This window comes from Sorex araneus, chromosome 1, assembly GCF_027595985.1.
Source record: "Sorex araneus isolate mSorAra2 chromosome 1, mSorAra2.pri, whole genome shotgun sequence".
Lineage (NCBI taxonomy): Eukaryota > Metazoa > Chordata > Mammalia > Eulipotyphla > Soricidae > Sorex > Sorex araneus.
In genome coordinates this window covers 339,412,479-339,433,164 of record NC_073302.1, presented here as the reverse complement: position 1 = coordinate 339,433,164, position 20,686 = coordinate 339,412,479, and the positions used below count along the sequence as shown (strand labels likewise).

General features: G+C 54.7%; 1 protein-coding gene and 1 pseudogene across 1 annotated transcript; both read left to right on the top strand.

The window, feature by feature from the left end:
- Nucleotides 1–7,934: 7,934 nt before the first annotated feature.
- Nucleotides 7,935–8,822, top strand: LOC101548302 (heterogeneous nuclear ribonucleoproteins C1/C2-like; annotated as a pseudogene).
- Nucleotides 8,823–15,767: 6,945 nt separating this feature from the next.
- On the top strand, nt 15,768–20,172 carry ZNF703 (zinc finger protein 703). The gene is made up of 2 exons (XM_055143950.1): nt 15,768–16,785; nt 17,482–20,172. Exons 1-2 carry the CDS (start codon nt 16,555–16,557, stop codon nt 18,985–18,987), a joined length of 1,737 nt encoding a protein of 578 aa, XP_054999925.1. The 5' UTR covers nt 15,768–16,554; the 3' UTR covers nt 18,988–20,172.
- Nucleotides 20,173–20,686: the final 514 nt, after the last annotated feature.

The window sequence follows — 20,686 nt, the reverse complement described above, 5'->3', positions numbered from 1 at the left end:
AAACACTTAGAGAATCACTGCATGCAGCCACTAAGCAAGAGAGCTCCTTGTTGTTGAACTTCATTCTCACCAGAACCCAGTGCTGAGTGAGTTGATCCTGGTTGTACAGACGAAGAGCAGAGATTCAGAGATGAAGCAGTTGACCAAGTTCCCATAATCAGGGAGCCCTCCACACTTAAACCTGCCTTGGAGGTACAATAATCTATAGTTATTACCAGAGTTGGCAGCCGCCCACCAAGCTACCAGGGAGTTAGGTGCTGGGTTTTGTTCTCAGTTGCATTAGCTCTTCTTAATCTAAGTTTTTCCCCCTCTGGTATAATTACCCGGCTTCTTCCTCCCCTCCTCCCTCATACTTGGCTCTGATCTTGTAACTTTTCCTTAATGGCTTCAGGTTCAACTGAATCTGCCTTTTGAGTTGCAAAGAGGCCTCAAGTCTTTTAGGGAGGTAGGAGGGGGTATAAATAAATATGAAGGTAAAATTTAGCTTTCAAAGACAACATGGAGCAGGAGTAGGCGGGAGAAAATTCCCAAATCACACGTGGGCTTGTTCAGGCTCCCCTGAGTGTGGACACCGCTGTCCCTGAATACCCCCACTGGGAGGCTCTGGCATCCAGAGAAAAACGCAGATATCTCTGCTTACCATGCAAGCTAGTGGTCAGACACACCAGCCTCCTTTTCCCCTTATCCTAAGGAACTAACTGGCATCAGGGGGAGACACGACTTAAGGGACAAGGAGGAGGCAATTAGCTTTTCTAGAACCTTCTCTGGCTCTACTTGTTGCATCAACCAGCCCCCGCTCCCAAAAGAATGACATATCTACTTAAAAGAGTAGAGATTTCTAGATCACTATTTCAGGAAGTCTGGGAAAATAAAGGACACCCCAGTAGCCCCCAGTGGAAGCATTATTAAAGGTGTACCACTATGGGGTTTGCATAGTTTGTTTTTGCAATAGAAATGAGGTCATCAGGATATATTTTGGTTTGGGGGTCATATCACACAGTGTTCAGGAGACCATGTGGTGTCTGGGATGGAGCCTGAGTCCCATGCACATGCAAAGCATGCACTCAGCCCTTGAGTTCTCTCCAGTCCAACCAGGATGCATTGATTTCACTGGGGCCTTTCTAGAAGGCTCTCCATAGCCCTGGTGGCAGCCCAGAACCCATGACCATCAGGGGGGGTCACAGAGGCGCTTTTCTGCATCAGTGGTCTAAAAACTCCATACTCCTCCACACTCACAAACGCTCTTCTTTAAAGAGAAAGAGCAAACCATGGCATGGGGTTCTACTGTTTTGTTTCCTCCCCAACAAGGAGACCCCAAACTGACGAAAGAGTTGTGTTTGTGAATCTCCCTGGGTTTTTAGGGATGTGTTCTGTGATGAAAACATGAAGAAAGTTTTTTTTTTTTCAAAAAAACTTCTTTCAACTCTCCCAAAGGCCAGGAAACCAACTGAACTCAAAGACATTGCTTACAGCAGGTTGAAAATCCACGAGCAAGATGGGGAGCAGCCCAGGCAGAACCTCTGCTCATCCACCAGGCCACAGGAGCATGTGCTCCAGGCTTAGATCCACCAGACAAAGAGAAACGTATCAGGGGAAGATGAAAACAGGCGTTCGAGCACGAACAGGGAACTCATTTCCAAGGCTTCCAAGAAAGCAGTCGCACACAAATCCCTTCCGACGCTGTCTGATTCTGAGCCTCCTGGGAGATAATCCTCTTAATGGAATATTTAAGAAATCGGATATAAATCACCAACCTTTTATCTCACCTGAAGCTTCATATTCCACAGGACGGATGGTGTATATGTACCTCCAGAAAGACAGGGTGGGGTGGGGGGCCTTGACGGCGGATGTTGCCATGTTTGTAGTCTCAATATTTTTTTTGATATCCAAATCTATTTTTTTTCCTGGAGTCCAAAATTATAAATTTTGGAGATTAGAACCTAGAAAATAGATGCACCTAGAGACACTGCAAAATTAAACCACACGTCCCTCGCAAAAACCTTTTCTTCATCATTTGCAACAAACAAAAATGCCTATTGTCCTGACATCATCATAAATAACTTGATTTTGGCATATGCTTTTGTACCCAACAGAAGATGAATAAATTAAATTTGATTTACAATCTTTTTCATTTTTATTAGCACTGTTCTGAAGAGTTTATGTAAGGGACGTGCCAGAGCAGTTATGCCAAATGTTTTAAGGCGTTGGTATTGATATTATATAAATTAAGGTGTTTTAATTTGCATTCTTTAATTAACTAAATACTGGCAGAAAAATAAAACACAAGGGCAGCCCTGACTTATTGCCTCTATTAAACTGCTGACGTCTCCGAAAAGATGCTTTAAGTAATCCAATTTATGTGGCGTGGGGGAGGGAAGGGAGATTAAGACTCTCTTATTTGGTAAAATATATTAAGATTTAGAAAACCAGTCTCTGCTTTGCTTGCATGGGGGTTTCAAGGGTGGTATTTTCTAAGAAGGTCTGAATTTCAGGTCACCAAGGAAGGTGACCAAATGCTTGAACTCCCCAGCTTGAGGGCTGAGGAGAGGCCCACCAGCCCTGCCATTGGCCATGCCTGGGCAGATTGCTGGGTGGGTGGCCCCTGGGCCTGACCGAATTACCACCAATCTGGGACAAGAGGAGCAGGATGAGTTATCAGTGACTCACATCCAGCGTGACCCTGTGCAGAAACAGCAGAGAGACGCCATCAGAGGTCCCGCAGCACCACTGTCTGCTCTGGACACGGCTTCCCGCACAGATGCCCGACACTGGGAAAAGAAGCTGCCGACCAAAATGTGGCAGGAAGACTCTTCCTGCCAGCGCCTCTCACCACCCACAGAGACCACCTTTTAAAGGTCCCTTTTAAAAGTCCTCACAGTGGGGGCAGGAGCTCCTCCTCCACTTTCGTTCGTTCTTTTCCAGGTTGTTCTCCTTTTCTGCTTCCTGGCTCTCAACTCTGGTAGAGCTTCGTCTTCCCTCATCTTCCCTCCAGACGTTTAGGGAGGAAAAGTAAGGAGAAGCTTGCCACTTCTGGTGGCTGGATATAGAAAGAGATTTCTCCACAAACACAGATGGGAGCACCGTATTTCTTTTCCCCAAACCCACAGGGTCGCCCCGGGCCCCGGCTACGGGTGTGTTTCTGTGCTCCTGCATTCTCTACCTCCGCAGGAAGCATGTTCTCAAAGGTGGAGTTTCAGGCCTCACAGATGCCTCTTGAGTGGCAAAGACATCACGCCAGGGGAGGTGGCCGCTGGATCCCCCTCCTCCTGACGCCCCCACTCTCTTCTCGCGGGGTTCCTTTGAGAGAGACCCATCCACGTTGCTCAGGGCTCCCAGACTGCCATTCCGCCCTGCCCCTTCCCCAGTTGCCCAGGGTGTGTATCTCCGTCTCCTCCAGGAGTCATGGACGAATTCCAACTTACAGAAGGAAAACGCTGCTCTCCTTCGCCGGCATCCAATCTCCCTCCCCGCCCCTAAAATCGCACCTTCTTGTCGTTTCCCATCTTGCAACTCTGTCAGTTGTTTTAAAACAACTGTTTTAAAACATGTCTCCTGTCATAAATAAGATTGTCATTATGCATTTTGACTGCAGTGGTGAAAAATTCATCCAGCTTAGGCAGAGATGAGAGGACACAGGAGATCCCCTTCAGGCCCAATGCGGAACAGGAATCAGCCGAAGGAGGGATGCCGGCAGCTCCACCAGAACTACCAGTTTCTTAGGTTTAGGTTGTTTGGGCACGGTTTTTTTGTTTGTTTGCTTGTTTGTTTGTTTAATTAAATCACTTCTTCAATGATTTATTTATTTAAAGAAAAGAAGGAGAAAAACAAAAACAACCAGGCAAAAAGAGGTTGTGTTGGGGACTGGAGCAATAGTACAGCGGGTAGGGCGTTTGCCTTGCACGCAGCCAACCAGGGTTCGATTCCCAGCATCCCATATGGTCCCCCGAGCACTGCCAGGAGTGATTCCTGAATGCATGAGCCAGGAGTAACTCCTGAGCATCGCCAGGTGTGACCCAAAAAAAAAAAAAAAAAAGAGGTTGTGTTAATCAAGGAAAGAAAAAAGAAAGACAATTTAAATAAATAAATACTTTATCGAGGACAAGGCAAAGACATCGTCACGTCAGGTTGCCTGAGGAAAATTCTTCAGAATGTTAGAATTTCACTTCACATGCTCTGGAATATAAACAAATCCTGTTTTGCCAGCCCAGCCACACTCTGCCCTGTGCAGCTGGCTTTCCCTAATGTCCAGGGTCAAGGTTACAAAGAGAAAGTATTTTGTCTCAGTGGTCCCAGGAGGCCCAGGCCCAGGGCTGAGCAAAGTGGGCTCCTGCCGTGGGTCTGAGCGGGAAGAAGCTGTGTGCCCCCCAAATGCCTGGATTTTCTGTGTGTTTTGTTTTTCCTTGACAAGCGGTGGATAGAACAGAAAACTCTTGTCATCCTAATCCAAGAAATGGTCGGGTGCTGGGGGGATTGGAGAACTCGTACAGCTCTCAAGGCACAGGCCAAACAGCTTGCATGCAGTCAACCCCAGTTCCATCCCTGAGCACGCCCTGGAGGAAGCCCCAAGCCAAAGGACCAAGGATGGCTCAGAGGCAGAAGCACGGTAGGCCATGAGTTGAACCCAGTGCTACCCACATGCTGAGTGCCAGGGCTGCGTGGGGCCCTGCCACTCCAGGCCAGGTGTGGGAGAGCACAGCAAGTAGACCACACCGCCCCACCAAGCAGTGCAGCCTGGGGTGTTCAAACACAGCCACTGAGAGTGTGAGCCTCAATGAGGCCGTGTGGGCACAGCACAGCGCCCTGCCAGGACCAGCACCACGGCCAGAACACAGGCAGGCCCTCGCCAGCAGGAAAGCTGGCGAGCACCACAGCTCTGTGTGTGTGTGTGTGTGTGCGCGCGCGCGCACTTGGGCACAAGCACGTGCGTGTTGAAGGGGGAGAGAGAGGGAGAGGGAAAGAGAGAGAGTGAGGAAAAAAGAAAGAGAAAGAAAGAGAGAAAGAGTAGAAAAGAGAGAGAAGGAGATTTTCCCTCACCACTGCAACAATAAAGGGAAGGGGGAGGGAAAATAAAATAATAAAATTAAGCGGTTTAGAAGAAAAGAAGAGGGCTGGAGCGATAGCACAGCGGGTAGTGCGTTTGCCTTGCATGCGGCCGACCCAGGTTCAATTCTTCCGTACCTCTCGGAGAGCCCCAAAAGCTACCGAGAGTATCCTGCCCGCACAGCAGAGCCTGGCAAGCTACCCATGGTATATTCCATATGCCAAAAACAGTAACAACAAGTCTCACAATGGAGACATTACTGGTGCCCGTTCGAGCAAATCAATGGACTACGGGAAGGCAGTGCTATGACAGTGCTACAGTGCTAATCTACTGAAAAGTTAGATATTGATGACCCTGACTTTTGGCCAACCCCATCTTGGCAATTTTTGGTTTTTCCAATGATGTAGAAACTTTGATTTCTGGGCTTTGGCCTTTCCCTGGGTTGGGGCTCCATGGCACCATCTTCCCTCACAACGCTAGGCATACTCGACTCAGCGTCAACCACACAGTCACCAGTCAAGCAGCATATTAACGAGACTGGTTCCAGCCCAGTTCCACAGACAGTGAATTACATAAACTGCCGCCAACAACACTTTAGTATAAAGTAAGCTTTGCAGGGTCAGTCATGGAGCCCCTGCTTTGCACATCAGAATCCTCAGTTCCATCCCTGGCACTACCTGTCCCCTGAGCACTGTTGGAAGAGTCTGCAGATACCACACCAAGCAGGGAGTTGCTAAAATACAAAACAGAATCCAAATTCTTTCTTGGGCCAGTCAGATTTTGTCAATGGGCTGGAGTACATGCTTTGCACACAGGAACCTTCATCCCTGGTGTGTGGTCTATAAACCCCAAGATACAACCAAAAAGACTATGTGAGAGGAGTTCACCCAACTGTATGTTAATGTAAAGGTCTGAACATATTCAAGGTAGATCAGGTGTGTTCAGTGCTTTTTTTGTTTTGTTTTTGTTTGCGGCCACACCCTGCTGTGCATAAGGGTCACTCCCATGTGACAACATGCAGTCACTCAGGAATTACTACTGGCAGTGCTTGGGGAACCATATGGGATGTCGGGGACCGAACCCAGGTCAACTGCATACAAGGCAAGTGCCCCGCCCTTTATATTATTGCTCCAGCCTTAATTCAGTGCAGCTTTTTGTTTGTTGGTTTGATTTTTTGTGGGTGATGGCACTACACCCAGTGGTGCTCAGGGCATACTCCGTACTCTGTGCTCCAGAACCACCCCTAACAGGGTCCAGGGGACCATAAGGGGTCCAGGGGTCCTAGTCAGCTGCATGCAAGACAAGCACCCAGCCCACTCTACTATCTTGCCAGCCTCTATTCAATGCATTTTCAACATCGATTCATTTCCATAAATCCATGATGGATTTATTGGGATGCAATGCCTCTGTAAGGCAAGGAAGTTTAAATATTGAAACACGCATTTGTCAACATCTTGGATTCATTTAGGTTGGACTTAATTGCATCTCTCTTCCTTCTACCAAATGAGGACAAAGGTGGGAAGGAGAAAGAAAGGCATGCATTTCCATCCATAAACTGAGAGATGGAAGTAGAGGCCTCTCTGAATATCGTTGCCTGAGACCCCAGCTGAAAGGTTATCCTGCCAACTTTCTTCAAAGGAATTTGCTTTTGACCCAGACATTCTGCTGCTATAGTCTTATCCTGACAGAGCTGCAGGGATAGTGCAGCATGAGGCATGCTGGAGGCCTGGTTTCACCCCCAGCACCACGTGACCCGGAAGACCGCCAGCTGCTAACACTGGAGCTCTGAGCCTGAAGTGGCTCCAAGTGCTGATAGGTGCACCCCAAGACTCAAAAAGAAAAAGAAATTTATCTTATACTTATACAAACACATGTGGAGTATACCCTACACATACATGGGTACTTATGCATGGTTATGCATAGCAGGAGGAAAAGATTGCAAATCATCTGTCTGCCAAAAGAGGAAAAAGAAAGTGGCACGCTCATATAATAACAGAAACTGAACCAAAAAAATCACAGAAGCCAGAATGCAGTCACCTGATTTTATTAAGTGGGAAAGGAAGAGAGGAAGAAAGAAAGAAAGAAAGAAAGAAAGAAAGAAAGAAAGAAAGAAAGAAAGAAAGAAAGAAAGAAAGAAAGAAAGAAAGAAAGAAAGAAAGAAAGAAGGAAGGAAGGAAGGAAGGAAGGAAGGAAGGAAGGAAGGAAGGAAGGAAGGAAGGAAGGAAGGAAGGAAGGAAGGAAGGAGGGAAGAAAGGAGGGAAGGAAGGAAGGAAGGAGGGAGGGGCCGGAGTGATAGCACAGCGGGTAGGGCATTCGCCTTGCACGCAGTCAACCCGGGTTCGATCCCCAGCATCCCATATGGTCCCCCAAGCACCACCAGGAGTAATTCCTGAATGCAAAGCCAGAAATAACCCCTGAGCATTGCTGGGTGTGACCCAAAAAGCAAAAAAAAAAAAAAAAAAAGAAAATGCAAAACAGTTGGTGTAGTGTGTTCCCATTTTACTCCAAAAGGGGGGAAAGAGTATAGGTGTGTTTGCTAATATATGTACAAACCATCTCTGGAAGGATTGATAATAAATGAATGCTACACATTTGCTTTGGGCAGAGGCAGGAAATGCCTTGTATAATAGGACCCATACCCAACAGTGCTGGGGTAGAATAGGGTGGTGGGAAGGAAGACAGCACGAGGGTTCCGTGCTCAGGCAGTGGGAGACACTGGGGTCGGCAAGACTACACCAACACAAGGGCACAGAGCTGTCTGGGTGTGTGGTGTCTGGGCTCGAACTCAGGCCCTCACACACACCAGGCATATGTTCCAGCATCTGGAGTCACATCCTTAGTCCCTAAAAGAGCATTCCCATTCTACTTTCTCCCAGCTTTGGAATTTGGCACTATGGGAATGTACCTCACCATAGGTAACTGTGTTTTGATTTTGTGAGGAGGCAAAGGCTGAGAGGTTGCCACCTCAAGTAGCAGTGGACTTCTCACGTAGAACAGGCAGTAGGAGACTAGATTCCAATCTCTCCTCCCTCCTGCGGAGTTCTTCCAGTGGAGGAACTGAATCATCCAAGACAACAGTTGGCAGTGCTACCACGGCAGACTCCCACTCCCGGAACTCCTGCCTATTCACTGGGAATCGGAATACTCTGGTGGTCCAGAAATCAGATGTGGAGGCGATCGTCTCAAAATATGGCAAGATTGTTGGCTGCTCTGTTCATACGGGCTTTGCCTTTTTCAATATGCTAATGAGACAAGTGGCCGGGCTGTGGCAGGAGAGGGTGGCAGAATGGCTGCTGGCCAGGGTTTAGGCATGGATCTGGCTGCAGAGCCGAGAGAGAGCCGAGGGAAGCAAGTGTGGAGCGACTTGCAGTGGAGACGGATGGCTCCTCTCTTGATTGGGACTCCAACTTTCACGGGGGTCATGACGGCGGGATGTACGTTGTCCAACACGTGTCCCCCCTACAGCTCAGACAGCAGTGTCCTTAGAACGCCCGCGTGTATCAGCAAACACCTCATGGAGGGGCAAAAGTGACTCCAACTCCAGGAGTGGCCAAAGAGCATCTTCCACATCTGGAAAGCTGAAAGGTGATATTCGGATTGAGAAGGAGTAGACCCAGATCAAACAAAATGTGGATTTTCCACTGGAAATCCTGGACAAAACTGGGAAGGAATAGAGCACACAGGCAGGGGAGATGAAGAGTAAGTCAGAAGGGGATCAGAGAGCAGCTCCCTGAGGAAAGAGGAGGCTAAGGTGAAGACGGAGTCTGAGGGGCACAGATGATGCTGTTGAGGGGACCTGCTGGCTGCTGCTGATAGATACCAGGGGAAGGCCAGCTGGAGTCGATCTAGGAGAGTGAAAGAGAGGCTGAGAGATGACCGAGATGGCACCAATGTGAGGATGATTTTTTTTTTGGCTTTTTGGGTCACACCCGGCGATGCACAGGGGTTACTCCTGGCTCTGCACTCAGGAATTACCCCTGGTGGTCCTCAGGGGACCATATGGGATGCTGGGGAATCGAACCCGGGTTGGCCACGTGCAAGGCAAACATCCTACCCGCCGCACTATTGCTATTAAGCTCATCATCGGGTTTAGAAATCTTGCCCCATTATTTCTTTATCTAGGCAATTGTCCAATATCAAAATTTTCACAGGTCCTCTCCCCTACTGCCTTTAGCATGTGCTCTCTGTTCCCCTTGACCTTGATCTTTCCGTATCACTCACTCCCTTTCACTTCCTTTGATGCTCCTAGTAGTAACGTTAAGTCTTACCCAGATATTTTTGCTTTTAATTTTGATGACTCTTTATAACTTAACAATGAAAAGGATGTGTGGTTTCTACCTATCAACTGTCTCCAAAACAATCTCTTGTTATATAGGGAGTTCCCTTCATACATGAATCCTTCCATTCATACATGAGCTCAGCTTCCCTAACTGCCAAGGCAGTCTCATTAGTTAAGTCAGACTTGAGAGCTACTTTGAGTTACCACATGCATGTTTTATCCCACATGTGAGTGCAGTGGACTGGAGCAATAGCACAGCGGGTAGGGCATTTGCCTTACATGTGGCCAACCTAGGTTCAATTCCTCCATCCATCTCAGAAAGCCCCGAAAGCTACAGAGAGTATCCTGCCCGCACGGCAAAGCCTGGCAAGCTCCCCGTGATGTATTGGATATGCCAAAAACAGTAACAACAAGTCTCACAATGGAGACATTACTGCTTGAGCAAATTGATGAGCAACGGGATGACAGTACTACAGTGCAGTGCTACAGAATTCTTTTATAAAATTTATAAAGGTCATGAGTCATAATCATTAAATAAATAAATAAATGTGTTTTTCAATAAATTTTTCCCCAAAACCATTCACTTTATATGAAATTTCTAAATTTCCACTCTGAATAAACTACTATTCTCTGGGCACTTGCGGTTTCCTTAGGATCTCGCTTCTCAGGCTTCCTTCTCTGAGCAGATGTGCACAGAGGGTCACCCAAAGAAACACCCTTGGGGGCAGGGATTGAGTGGTAGAGCACATGCCTGCTATCCCCAGCATCGCATAGGCCTGGAGCATCACCAATGGTCTGCTGGTTGATGGTCACCGCTAGGTGCAAGTACCGCTGAGCAGGTCCTGGACGCCCTGCACTGCAGAATGTGGCTCCTATAGAAAGTTTTTTTAAAAACACTCCTCATAATATGGCGTGGTGACCACCATATTATGACGACCACAGATGGGGTTTACAAGATTGCAATGATCCAATATCTGGAAGAAATCTCCCTGGACTTAGTTGCTAAAGTACAGAAATCCAAAACCTATCTCTTCACAACAGGTCTGACTCTAGTGGGGTACTCCTAACAATAACAGTGAGGTTTGTGTTGAAATATTTAATGAAACCAAGGTAAATAGAAAGTAAAGTGAAATTTATCAGTTACAAGGGGGGGAGGGTGCAGGGGGGGCGGGCCCGGGATGGGAGGTATACTGTGTTTTATTGTTTGTTTGTTTGTTTGTTTTAGGTGGTGGGATATGGGCACTGGTGAAGGGATGGTTGTTTCAGCATTGTATAACTGAGACTTAAGCCTGAAAGCATTGTAATTTTCCACATGGTGATTCAATAAAATAAAATTCTTAAAAATTAAAAAAAAAAACCACTCCTCAGGGGGCTGGAGCTGTAGCACAGCGAGGAGGGTGTTTGCCTTGCACGTGGCCGACCCAGGTTCGATTCCCAGCATCCCATATGGTCCCCCAAGCACCGCCAGGAGTAATTCCTGAGTGCAGAGCTGGGAGTAACTCTTGTGCATCGCTGGGTGTGTCCCAAAAAGAAAAAAAAAAACACTCCTCAAAATCACTTCGCCATGTTGAAATTAGGTTTATCGGTTCCATGAAGCCACTCAGAAGCAGTGCACCCTCCTTGCACTATATTAGAATTAGTTCAAGATTGTACATCCCTGCTCCTTGGAAACACGGCCTAGAAGAAGGCATCCACAGGGCACAGTCAGGCCTGTTCGCGCAGAGATGGATCCCAAAACACCATCACCACCTCAACATCTTCTGCAATTGGTAGAGTTCAACCTGCTGGAATGAATTGAATGTTCCCCCCCCCTCCCGACTTCCTTCTCCTCCTGGCTCCCCTCCTGCCTCAAGATGGAAGGGAAATCCTTAGTGAGAACAGCACTCAGGCAGACAATTTTGTTTTCAAGCTTCTCCTCCCTCGACCCCAGTCCTGTGCTCAGTGCCTGGGCTCAGGACCTGAGGACCTGGATATGAACTTCAGGTCTACCTACCATTTCCTCCCGAGCTGTGGGACTCAGACTAGAGACTTGGCCTCTCTGGTCTCAGAGTCTCACCTATGACCAGGGCGCAGGAAGAGGGCCCACCTCCAGGGTAGCTCACTGGCAGATGCTCTCTAGCGGAGGGGCTCAAGAAAAGTGCCAGCCCTGGGTGGAGCCCTGGTGGCCCTGTGTGATCAGGCCTAAGTGCTGTCTGATTACTGAGGGTGCTTTCCTCCCAGCAGCTTTTGCTACTTGAAAGAGGAATCTCGAGAAAGCTGAAGGCCTAGAGGAACAAAGTAGTCCAGGATGAATGCCCAGGGCTAAGGCTGATGTGTGGGGTGGAGCAGATGAAGGGAGGGAACTTCAAAAGCACACCTACTGCACCCCTTCCCCCCAGCCCTGCCTATCTCCCCGGGGGCTGATAGGAGATAAATGAAACCACCTTCAAAGCTGGCAGCTCAAGGACCTGATCCAAGGGGTGGGTTTGAAGATAAGCTGCAGTCTACATTTCCCTTTGTCCTCTCCTTCCCACCCTGCGTCCTAAGGAAATTCTAGGGGCAGGAAACTTGATTCATTCCTTGCCTAGGGAGTAAGTTGCCTCTCCATTTCCAGGGAGGGGAGGGGGGATAGGAGGTAAGGCCGCAGGAGGCCTGGCTGCAGGCTCCGCCTTCATTTCTCAGACCTGCTTCTTCTTTTGTCAGACGAAGATAAAAAGGACCTTCCCAAAATAACTTAGGAAAGGATTGTGAGAGAGGAACAAACTGGGTTTGGGAATAGGTACTTTAATGTAGGCAAAGAGTAAACATTTTGAAAAATGCAGTCACCCAGGAGCTGGAGAGAGAGTGTCTGCCTTGCATGGTTCAATCCCATAGGGTCCCCCAAGCACCACCAGGAGTAACTCCTGAATGCAGAGCTAGGAGCATCACTATGTGTCCCCCCAGGTTAAAAAAAAAAATGCAGTCACCTACCATGAGTCTTTTGGAGAATCTGGTGAGATGGGTAGAAGCAGACTATGTGTCAGATACACTCATCAGCAAACTCTCCTTGGGCCCTCCTGGCATTCTGACTGCCTGGGTTCACAGCCCAGCCCCACCTCTAGCCCGCTGGGACTTGGCACCCCAGGATTCCTCCTCTGTGAAATAGAGGCATGACAGGACCCCCCGCCCCAGCTTCTCTAAGGACCAGGGGAGATCAGGCCTGCAAAGTGCACAACAGTTACTGGCTTCAATGAGTATAGTTAGGCAACAAGAACGAAAAAACAGGGTTGCAGGTGCAGCTTAGTGCTAGAGACACGCTCTAAATTCAACCCTGGCACTTTGAAAAAAAAATGGAAAGAGAGACTTGGGACTAGCTCAGGTACAAGGCACATGTGCAAAGAGCCAAGTTCTAGCCTCTGTAGCACACAACCCCCTGAGAACCTCCGGGTGTGGGCCTGTGACCCCCAGCACCTGGGGGCCTGAGCAGTGCTGCCAACACTGACTGATTGATAAAGAATCACTGGGGTATTAGACCTCCTGAGCACCACTTGGGAACAATCCCCACCCCACCCCCACACCTGTCACTGTCACTGTCATCCCATTGCTCATCGATTTGTTCGAGCGGGCTCCAGTAACGTCTCTCATTGAGAGACTTATTGTTACTGTTTTTGGCATATCCAATATGCATCAGTAGCTTGCCAGGCTCTGCCGTGCGGGCTCCATACTCTCAGTAGCTTGCCGGGCTCTCCGAGAGGGGTGGAGGAATTATACACGCCACCACCCAGAAAAAAAAAAAAAGATGGCTTAGGGGCAAGAGCAATAGTACAGAGGTAGGGTACTTGTCTTGCATGCAGTCAACCAGGTTTGATCCCCAGTCTCATGTATGGATTGACTCTTAGTCTGCACATCGGGAGGTGCTCAGGGGACATATGGGATAGAACCTGAGTGACCACGGCACACAAGTGCCCTATCTGCTGTCCTCTCTCTCTCTCAACCCCTTTTTCTCTTCTTTAAAGACAGACTTGACTAGAGGCTGAGACGGGGCTGTCGTTTCCGTAGAAATCCTGGGGTAGCTGGGGCTTCTGGTAGGTTTCCTGGGCTGAGAAGAGGGTGCTCTAGAGCTTTCCTGGGACCTGAGCTGTCTCTTTAGGGCTCTTACATTTTACAAAGAGGAAAGTGGTACATTTATGTGTTTGTGGGAGGGGACACTTGCCCAGGACCCTTACTGTGACATACTCCAAAGGCCTGACTGAGACTCGTGACTCCAAGGGCCACTTTGCCTGCCAGCAGCCACAGGCCTCTGGGTACTTCGCTGCCCAGTCCCTCTCTCTGGCTAGGAACGGAATGAGAGCCACAATGTCTGCCACCAGCCCCCTCAGCAAGCGTTGCGCTGTGTCACTGAGGCCTCCAGGGTCTCTGGTCTCACACAGAACTCACCCCATCCTCTCATCATGGTACATTGGCAGGCTGAGGAGGGCCTGGATAAAGGAGACCCCTTTGCTGAATGTGGGCCCCTTCCTGCGGAAACAACCTTGTGCCATCTGCCTGTCCCACTCGTGTGTGGAGCGCTGAGTCTCGACCCCGCTCTGCCCACCGGTGGGTGCTTATAACCCGCTCTGTGGAGGCTAAGCCTGACTGCCCCAGCTCACGGCCGACCCTTGGCAACCTGCACTTGCTTTAGGCCAACGGGTCCTATTCAAGACTCCTTGCAGGCTAGCCTTCGGCTAAGTGACTGTCAAATACTGACTGTATAATTGTCTGGTAGGGGTTAATTAGGCCACAGGCCTGGCAAAGTACGTTCTTCTACTTTCTCTCCTAAGAAGATTGGATGGATCCAGCCAAAGGGTCCCTGCTGCCCACCAGAAATGAAGAAAGGGTGTCACTAGGACCTTGCTAGAATGTGGCAGGGATGGGGGGTGGGGGGACTAGGCCTGGTGTCCCGGTGCTGTCTGGCACCCACTGTCCCTATCAGCCACGACTGCTGTGACCAAGGGAGCTGGCCTAGTCACACCTTCTCCCCAGCCAACCCCCTGCCCTGCCTACCCTCCCCACTTCAGCCCCTCACTGCCTTTCTCTTCTCTTCCCACTTTCTGTAGCCTCCAGCCCCCTTTCCCTTCCAACTTCAAAACGCTTTCTCTTTCCTCCCCCTCCCCATCCCGTCTGCTCCCAGAGGATTTTCCATTGACCATTAGCACACATCCAAGACTGAGAACTCGGGGCTGGGTCTCGGACTTGGACCGCTCTGAACCTCCTTCATCCTCTGAGGTACCAAAGTCTGCCACTTGCAAGGCCTTCTTCTGTTCTCTCTGTAGAGGGGTCCCCCAAAGGCCAAGGGGCCTGTAGGTTCAAGCAAGTCTACGATGACTTTTTTTGAGGCAGGTAGGGGAAGGTCACCCAGTGATCTCAGGGGTTACTCCTGGCTCTGCACTCAGGAACCACTCCTGCGGTGCTGGGGGGGGGGGGGGGGACCGTACAGGATGCCGGGGAGCAAGCCAGATTGGCCACGTGCGAGGAAAACGCCGGCCCGGCTGTACTATCACTCCGGCCCCTGCAGTGGACAGTGGCTGGGAAGTCTCCCTGCCAGGTGCTCCGGGGCAGGGGGAAGGGAGGCTCAGTGGATCGACTGGATCCCGGCTCTCCCGCTCACGTGCCTTTCTTGCTGCAGCACGGAAGGCCTCTCGGGGATCCACCGGACCATAGGAATGCAAGACTGGGGAGTTGGGGCTCGCCATACACGTTTGCCCAGAAAAACGGCCCTGGGCGTAGGCTGCCCACTCCTGAGCAGGAGAAAGATTCCCGGTCGCTATTTGTTACTTCCAGGAGTGTTTTTCCTCTCCAGTTGAAAAATTCCTTTGAAGTCACCTTTCCCCGCCGCCTCGGATTCTCCTGTCTCAAGGTGTAGACGCACACTGCCTGCCGGCAGGAACTGACGGTCCTGGAGCGAGATGCCCCAAGTGACAGGCCCGCCCGTCGGAGTGATGGATGGGGGCTGACCAGGCGGTGCTGGCAGCAAGGACCAGCGCGCCTCCACTGGCCGCGCGGCGCGCGCAGACGCGGGCTCGGCCGAGGTCAGCGCACAAAGGACCCGCCTCGCCTCCCGCAGACCCGCGGACGCGAAGTTGAATGGCAGAACCGTGACTCTGTAGAACCTCTGCCGCGGGTCCCCCGGCCGCGCCCGCGCTGCCTGGAAGGCGGGGCAGAGGCGGAAGAGCTTGTTGTCTTGATTTCAAACTTTTGGTTGGTTGTTTGGTTGGTTGGTTGGTTGTTTGGTTGGTTGGTTGGTTGGTTAGTTGGTTGGTTGGTTTACACCAGAAATGCCCATGGGGAACGCGAATGCGCTTCCCCTGGAACAGAGAAGGGTGGGAGGGGGACGCATCCCTGGAGTGGGGTCGGCGGGAACCGTCGCGCGCCCCTCCCCACTCCGACGGAATCCCGGCATCTCCGGGGAGCCGGGTCTCCCGTAGAAGGGCAGCTGGCACTGCGCAGGGAGGGCGTGGTCGCCTCCGCCTGGCCAGACGGGGACGCCTTACCAAACGCGCCCTCCACTGCCCCGCCTGAGACCTGGGGCCGGGGGCCGCGCGCTGCCCGGGACGCGCCCCCGAACTCGCTCGCCGCGGGCAGGGCGCGTGCCCGGGCGCTGGAGCGGCGCTGCCCCGGCCGCGGGCTCGAGTTGAGCCGGCGCCGAGCGGGGCCTCGGAGGCTCTGCCCATCCCTGCGCGGCCTGGGCTCTGCCCAGCCGGTGCCCAGCCGCCCTAGGCCGGCGGGTAACCGCCCCCGCCGTGCGAAGGGAGGGACCGGAGAGCGGAGGAGGCCGAACCCCGCGGGGGATGGAGCACCGCCGAGTCCCGGTGGCCCTGTCCCCAGTGGGGGTAAAGGAGGCGCAGTTGGAGGGGCGACAGGAGGCGCGCCGGAGGTGGCACAGGCCACGGCGGCGGCGGCGGCGGCACGGCCGCGGCCCCTTTAAGGCTGGCCCCGCCCGCCGGCGGTGCCGGCCTCCGCCCGCCGCTGTCCCCGCCCCCGCGGCCCGGCGGGAGCTGCGATTGGCCGGGCGCGGCGATGCCTTTGAAGTGTGGCTGCCCATCGCGGCTATTTGACGTGCGGCCCCCGGCAGGCGCAGGGTTTTGTGTTGCTCGCCCGGGCCAGCGGCGGCGGCGGGTGGAGGCGCAGCCACTGCTGCACCGCGCTCGGCGCTGCGGAGCGAGCCCACCCGCCCCGGGAGCTCGCCTCCCCAGTGCTCCCCGCCCTCCCGCCCCCCCAGCGGCGCTGCCTCCTCCAAATGAGCGATTCGCCCGCTGGATCTAACCCAAGGACACCCGAGAGCAGCGGCAGCGGCAGCGGCGGCGGCGGGAAGAGGCCGGCGGTGTCCCTCCTGCCCCCGGCGGACCCCCTGCGCCAGGCGAACCGGCTCCCGATCAGGGTCCTGAAGATGCTGAGCGCGCACACCGGCCACCTCCTGCACCCGGAGTACCTGCAGCCGCTGTCCTCCACTCCCGTCAGCCCCATCGAGGTCAGTCTCTGGGTCGCAGCCCGCCCCGCGCCGGGCCCGCGTCCCCGCTCCCTGCACCCCGGGGGTCGGCGCGACGCCGGCGGACGGCGTCCAGGGGAGAGCCGAGACGGCCGGGGGCCAGAGCCCCCTTGCTTCTCCCCCAGCTAGTCTGGGAAAGGCGCCCCTCGCACGCTCGCCTGGCCGAGCCTGTGCTTGCTCCGCTCGCTCTCGCTCGGAGTCCCCAGGGTCCTTTACTTTTCCCCCCCGCACCCAGTTTCCAGCCGAGGGTGCTCGTCCCCCCCCCCCCGTCCGCGCGGCCCGTCCGCTCTGCGCGCCCGCCGCCCAGGCGCTCCCTGCCCCACTCGCGGGGTGCCCCCCTCGGACGGGGGCCCCCAACACCCACCCCGCCTCCGGTCCGAGCCATCCCCGCGCGCAAATCCCGTCCCAAGCGAAGTTCCCCAAACTGAAGCGCTAAGTTTTTCCCGGGGCCTGCAGCAGCGATTCCGGGCAAGGAGGGCGAGTCACGGCCCCTCCCCAGGCCCTGACGGCGGCCAAGTCATCTCCCGCGGTGGCCCCTGGGGGCCTGCCGCCGCCCCCTCCCTGCCCGCCCCCGCCGCGCAGGGGGAACGCAGTGCCCCCCGCGCGCGCCCCTGACGCCCTCGCTTGCTGCGTCGGCCTCGGGGTCTCACCCCCCCTCCCCGCCGCTGTCTCCCACAGCTGGACGCCAAGAAGAGTCCCCTGGCGTTGTTGGCCCAGACTTGCTCGCAGATCGGCAAGCCGGACCCGCCGCCCTCGTCCAAGCTCAACGCGGTGGCGGCGGCGGCCAACGGGCTGGGCGCCGAGAAGGAACCCGGCCGCGCGGCGGCGGGCGTCAAGCCGCCGGGGGACGCCCCGGCCGAGGACAAGTCCAGCTTCAAGCCCTACTCCAAGGGCTCGGGGGGCGGCGATCCCCGCAAGGACAGCGGCCCGCCGTCCGCGCCGTCCGCGCCGTCGTCGGCCGCGTCCCCGGGGGACAAGGCGGGCTTCCGCGTGCCCGGCGCCGCCTGCGCGCCCTTCGCCCCGCACGCCGCGCCGGGCTCCGCGTCCTCGGCCGCGTCCTCGCCGGGCGGCTCCCGCGGCGGCTCCCCGCACCACCCGGACTGCAAGGGCGGCGGCGGCGAGCTGGACAAGAAGGACCCCGAGCCCAAGGCCAGCCCCGAGCCGGCGGCCGCGAGCCGCGGGGGAGCCGCCGAGCCGGGCACGCACGGCGGCGGCGGCGGCGGGCCCGAGCCCGGGGCGTCCGGGCGCAAGTCGGAGCCGCCGGCCGCGCTGGTGGGGGCCGGCCACGTGGCGCCCGTGTCCCCCTACAAGCCGGGCCACTCGGTGTTCCCGCTGCCGCCCTCCAGCATCGGCTACCACGGCTCCATCGTGGGCGCCTACGCCGGCTACCCGTCGCAGTTCGTGCCTGGTCTGGACCCTAGCAAGTCGGGCCTCGTGGGAAGCCAGCTGTCCGGGGGCCTGGGCCTGCCGCCCGGCAAGCCCCCCAGCTCCAGCCCGCTCACCGGGGCGTCCCCGCCCTCCTTCCTGCAGGGATTGTGCCGCGACCCCTACTGCCTGGGAGGCTACCACAGCGCCTCGCACCTCAGCGGCTCGGGCTGCTCCACCTGCAGCGCGCACGACCCCGCGGGGCCCGGCCTGAAGACGGGCGGCTACCCGCTGGTGTACCCCGCGCACCCGCTGCAGCCCGCCGCGCTCTCGTCCAGCGCCGCGCAGGCCGCGCTGCCCGGCCACCCGCTCTACACCTACGGCTTCATGCTGCAGAACGAGCCGCTGCCGCACAGCTGCAACTGGGTGGCGGCCAGCGGCCCGTGCGACAAGCGCTTCGCCACCTCCGAGGAGCTGCTCAGCCACCTCCGGACTCACACCGCCCTGCCGGGCGCTGAGAAACTCCTGGCCGCCTACCCGGGGGCGTCCGGCCTGGGCAGCGCCGCCGCTGCCGCCGCCGCCGCCGCCTCCTGCCACCTGCATCTCCCCCCGCCCGCGGCCCCGGGCAGCCCCGGCTCGCTGTCCTTGCGGAGTCCACACACTTTGGGGCTGAGCCGGTACCACCCCTACGGCAAGAGCCACTTGTCCACAGCGGGGGGCCTGGCGGTGCCCTCCCTGCCCACAGCCGGACCCTACTACTCGCCATACGCGCTGTACGGACAGAGACTAGCGTCAGCCTCGGCCCTGGGATACCAGTAACCACCGCCCGCCGCTCGGCCTGCCTCGCCGCTGCCACCTCCACGACTGCTTGTCCCCGCCCGCCCGCCCCTCCCCACCGGACTGTGTATTTATTTACTATAATGTTAGCTTACAAGCTGGGAATATAAGTGCATTAACGGCCCACACAAGTCAATGGTATGCAAAAAGTCCGTGTTCCCGCCCCCCCCAGTAATAATATTAATCGCACCGATAACTCCATGTCCCACACCCCTCTTCCTTTATGTTAATTTTTTCCCCTTAGATTTTAAGTTTTGCATTTTTTTCTCTTTGTGTTTGTTTTTCCCCTCGGATTGGCTTGGTTTCCAGGGAGGAGGGGGAGTTGGGTCCCAGGGTTCTTCTGCCGGTTTTGTTTGCTCATCCGGGGAGTTTCTTGCATGCTGCCTAATGGTTAAAGCTACATTCGCCTCTTCTCTTTGGCCTCTTTCCCCTCATTCCATTTGAGGTTCTGTTTTTTTGGGGGGGTTGTTTTCTTTACTCCAGCATCTGGGAGGACGTTTTCACGTCCTTGGTGGCAGGGGGCTTGTGCTGTGCTCTGTGGCTCCATGACCCTGCAGCCTTCTCCTCCTGGGGTCTTTGATGTGCAACCTGGCCCCCAAGCCCCAGCCTTGCACCCCTACCTTGCTCTGAGCACGAGAGTCCTGTCCCCATGAGCAGCCACCCCCAGAGAGGCCCCCGTGGCCTCCCGCTGAGCCTTCCTGCTCCCCCTCCCCGTCCCTCCCACTGGGGGGGTGGTGGCGGGTATAGGGTGCCTCGGGACTCCTCCGATCCCACTGAAGTCCTCAGAGGTCCGTCTGACATGAAACTTTGCTCTTTGTATTTTGCAAAGTGCTTTTTCTAGTGGTTTTCCTCTCCCTGGGCTGGTGATCTCTCCTGGTGGTGGGCAGGCAGTGTTTCCTCCAGCTGGGCAGCAGGGGACAGCCTGGTCAGGCCCCCGCAGAATGCTGGGGGGTCTTGGAGCACAGAGCTGTCAGCAGCCCCCTCCCAGACCTGACGGGGCCCGGGGAGGCGGGGTGGGAGAGTCTGGGCCCGGTTTTCTCCCTACACCTTCTCTTCCTCCTGTTCTTGAGTGGCAGTGGGGGGCACTGCGGGTCCTGTTTGGGGTGAACAGAGCGCTCCCTTGGTAAGACTTATTTTGTTAATAAATGGAATACTTGGCTATATTCACACCGTGGTGTTTCTCTCTCGCTGCCCAGACACCTAAGCTGATGCCCTTTCACGCTTTGAAATGCTTCATGGTTTCTTCCTGAGATTCCCATTCAAGGACGGGTTTACGGCCTTCCGTCAAGAAGCCCGGGCGGGCTGGGGAAAAGAGAAGAAACACAGTCAGCGCATTCTAAATGACATAAAACTGCCTTTATTATTTTTCTTTTCTGTTTGCATATTTAGCTCCCAGCCTCACTTCAAAGGCCTTGACATTTTCTGGGGACGGGGTGGAGGGAGAGTGCAAATGTGGATTTTCCCCTGGGCCTCAATTCCGGGCAGGGGGCAGGGAAGGCGCCCGGATCTGGGGCGCAGAGATGCGTGGCCTCCCGGGCCCGCGGGCCAGCCTGGACTGCGTGCCTCTGGCGCCACCTCGCGGCTCAAGGGCGAGCTGCCCACTCCGACGCCGGGGCGGTCCCTTTTCCTGGCCGTGCCTTTTGCACACCTGGAAACCCGCGGGATGCGCCTGCTGAGGGCG

Coding starts and splice junctions, on each gene's coding strand:
- ZNF703 (XM_055143950.1), top strand. CDS start 16,555: ATGAGCGATTCGCCCGCTGGATCTAACCCAAGGACACCCGAGAGCAGC. Junction 16,786..17,481: donor CTCCCGTCAGCCCCATCGAG/GTCAGTCTCTGG, acceptor TGTCTCCCACAG/CTGGACGCCAAGAAGAGTCC.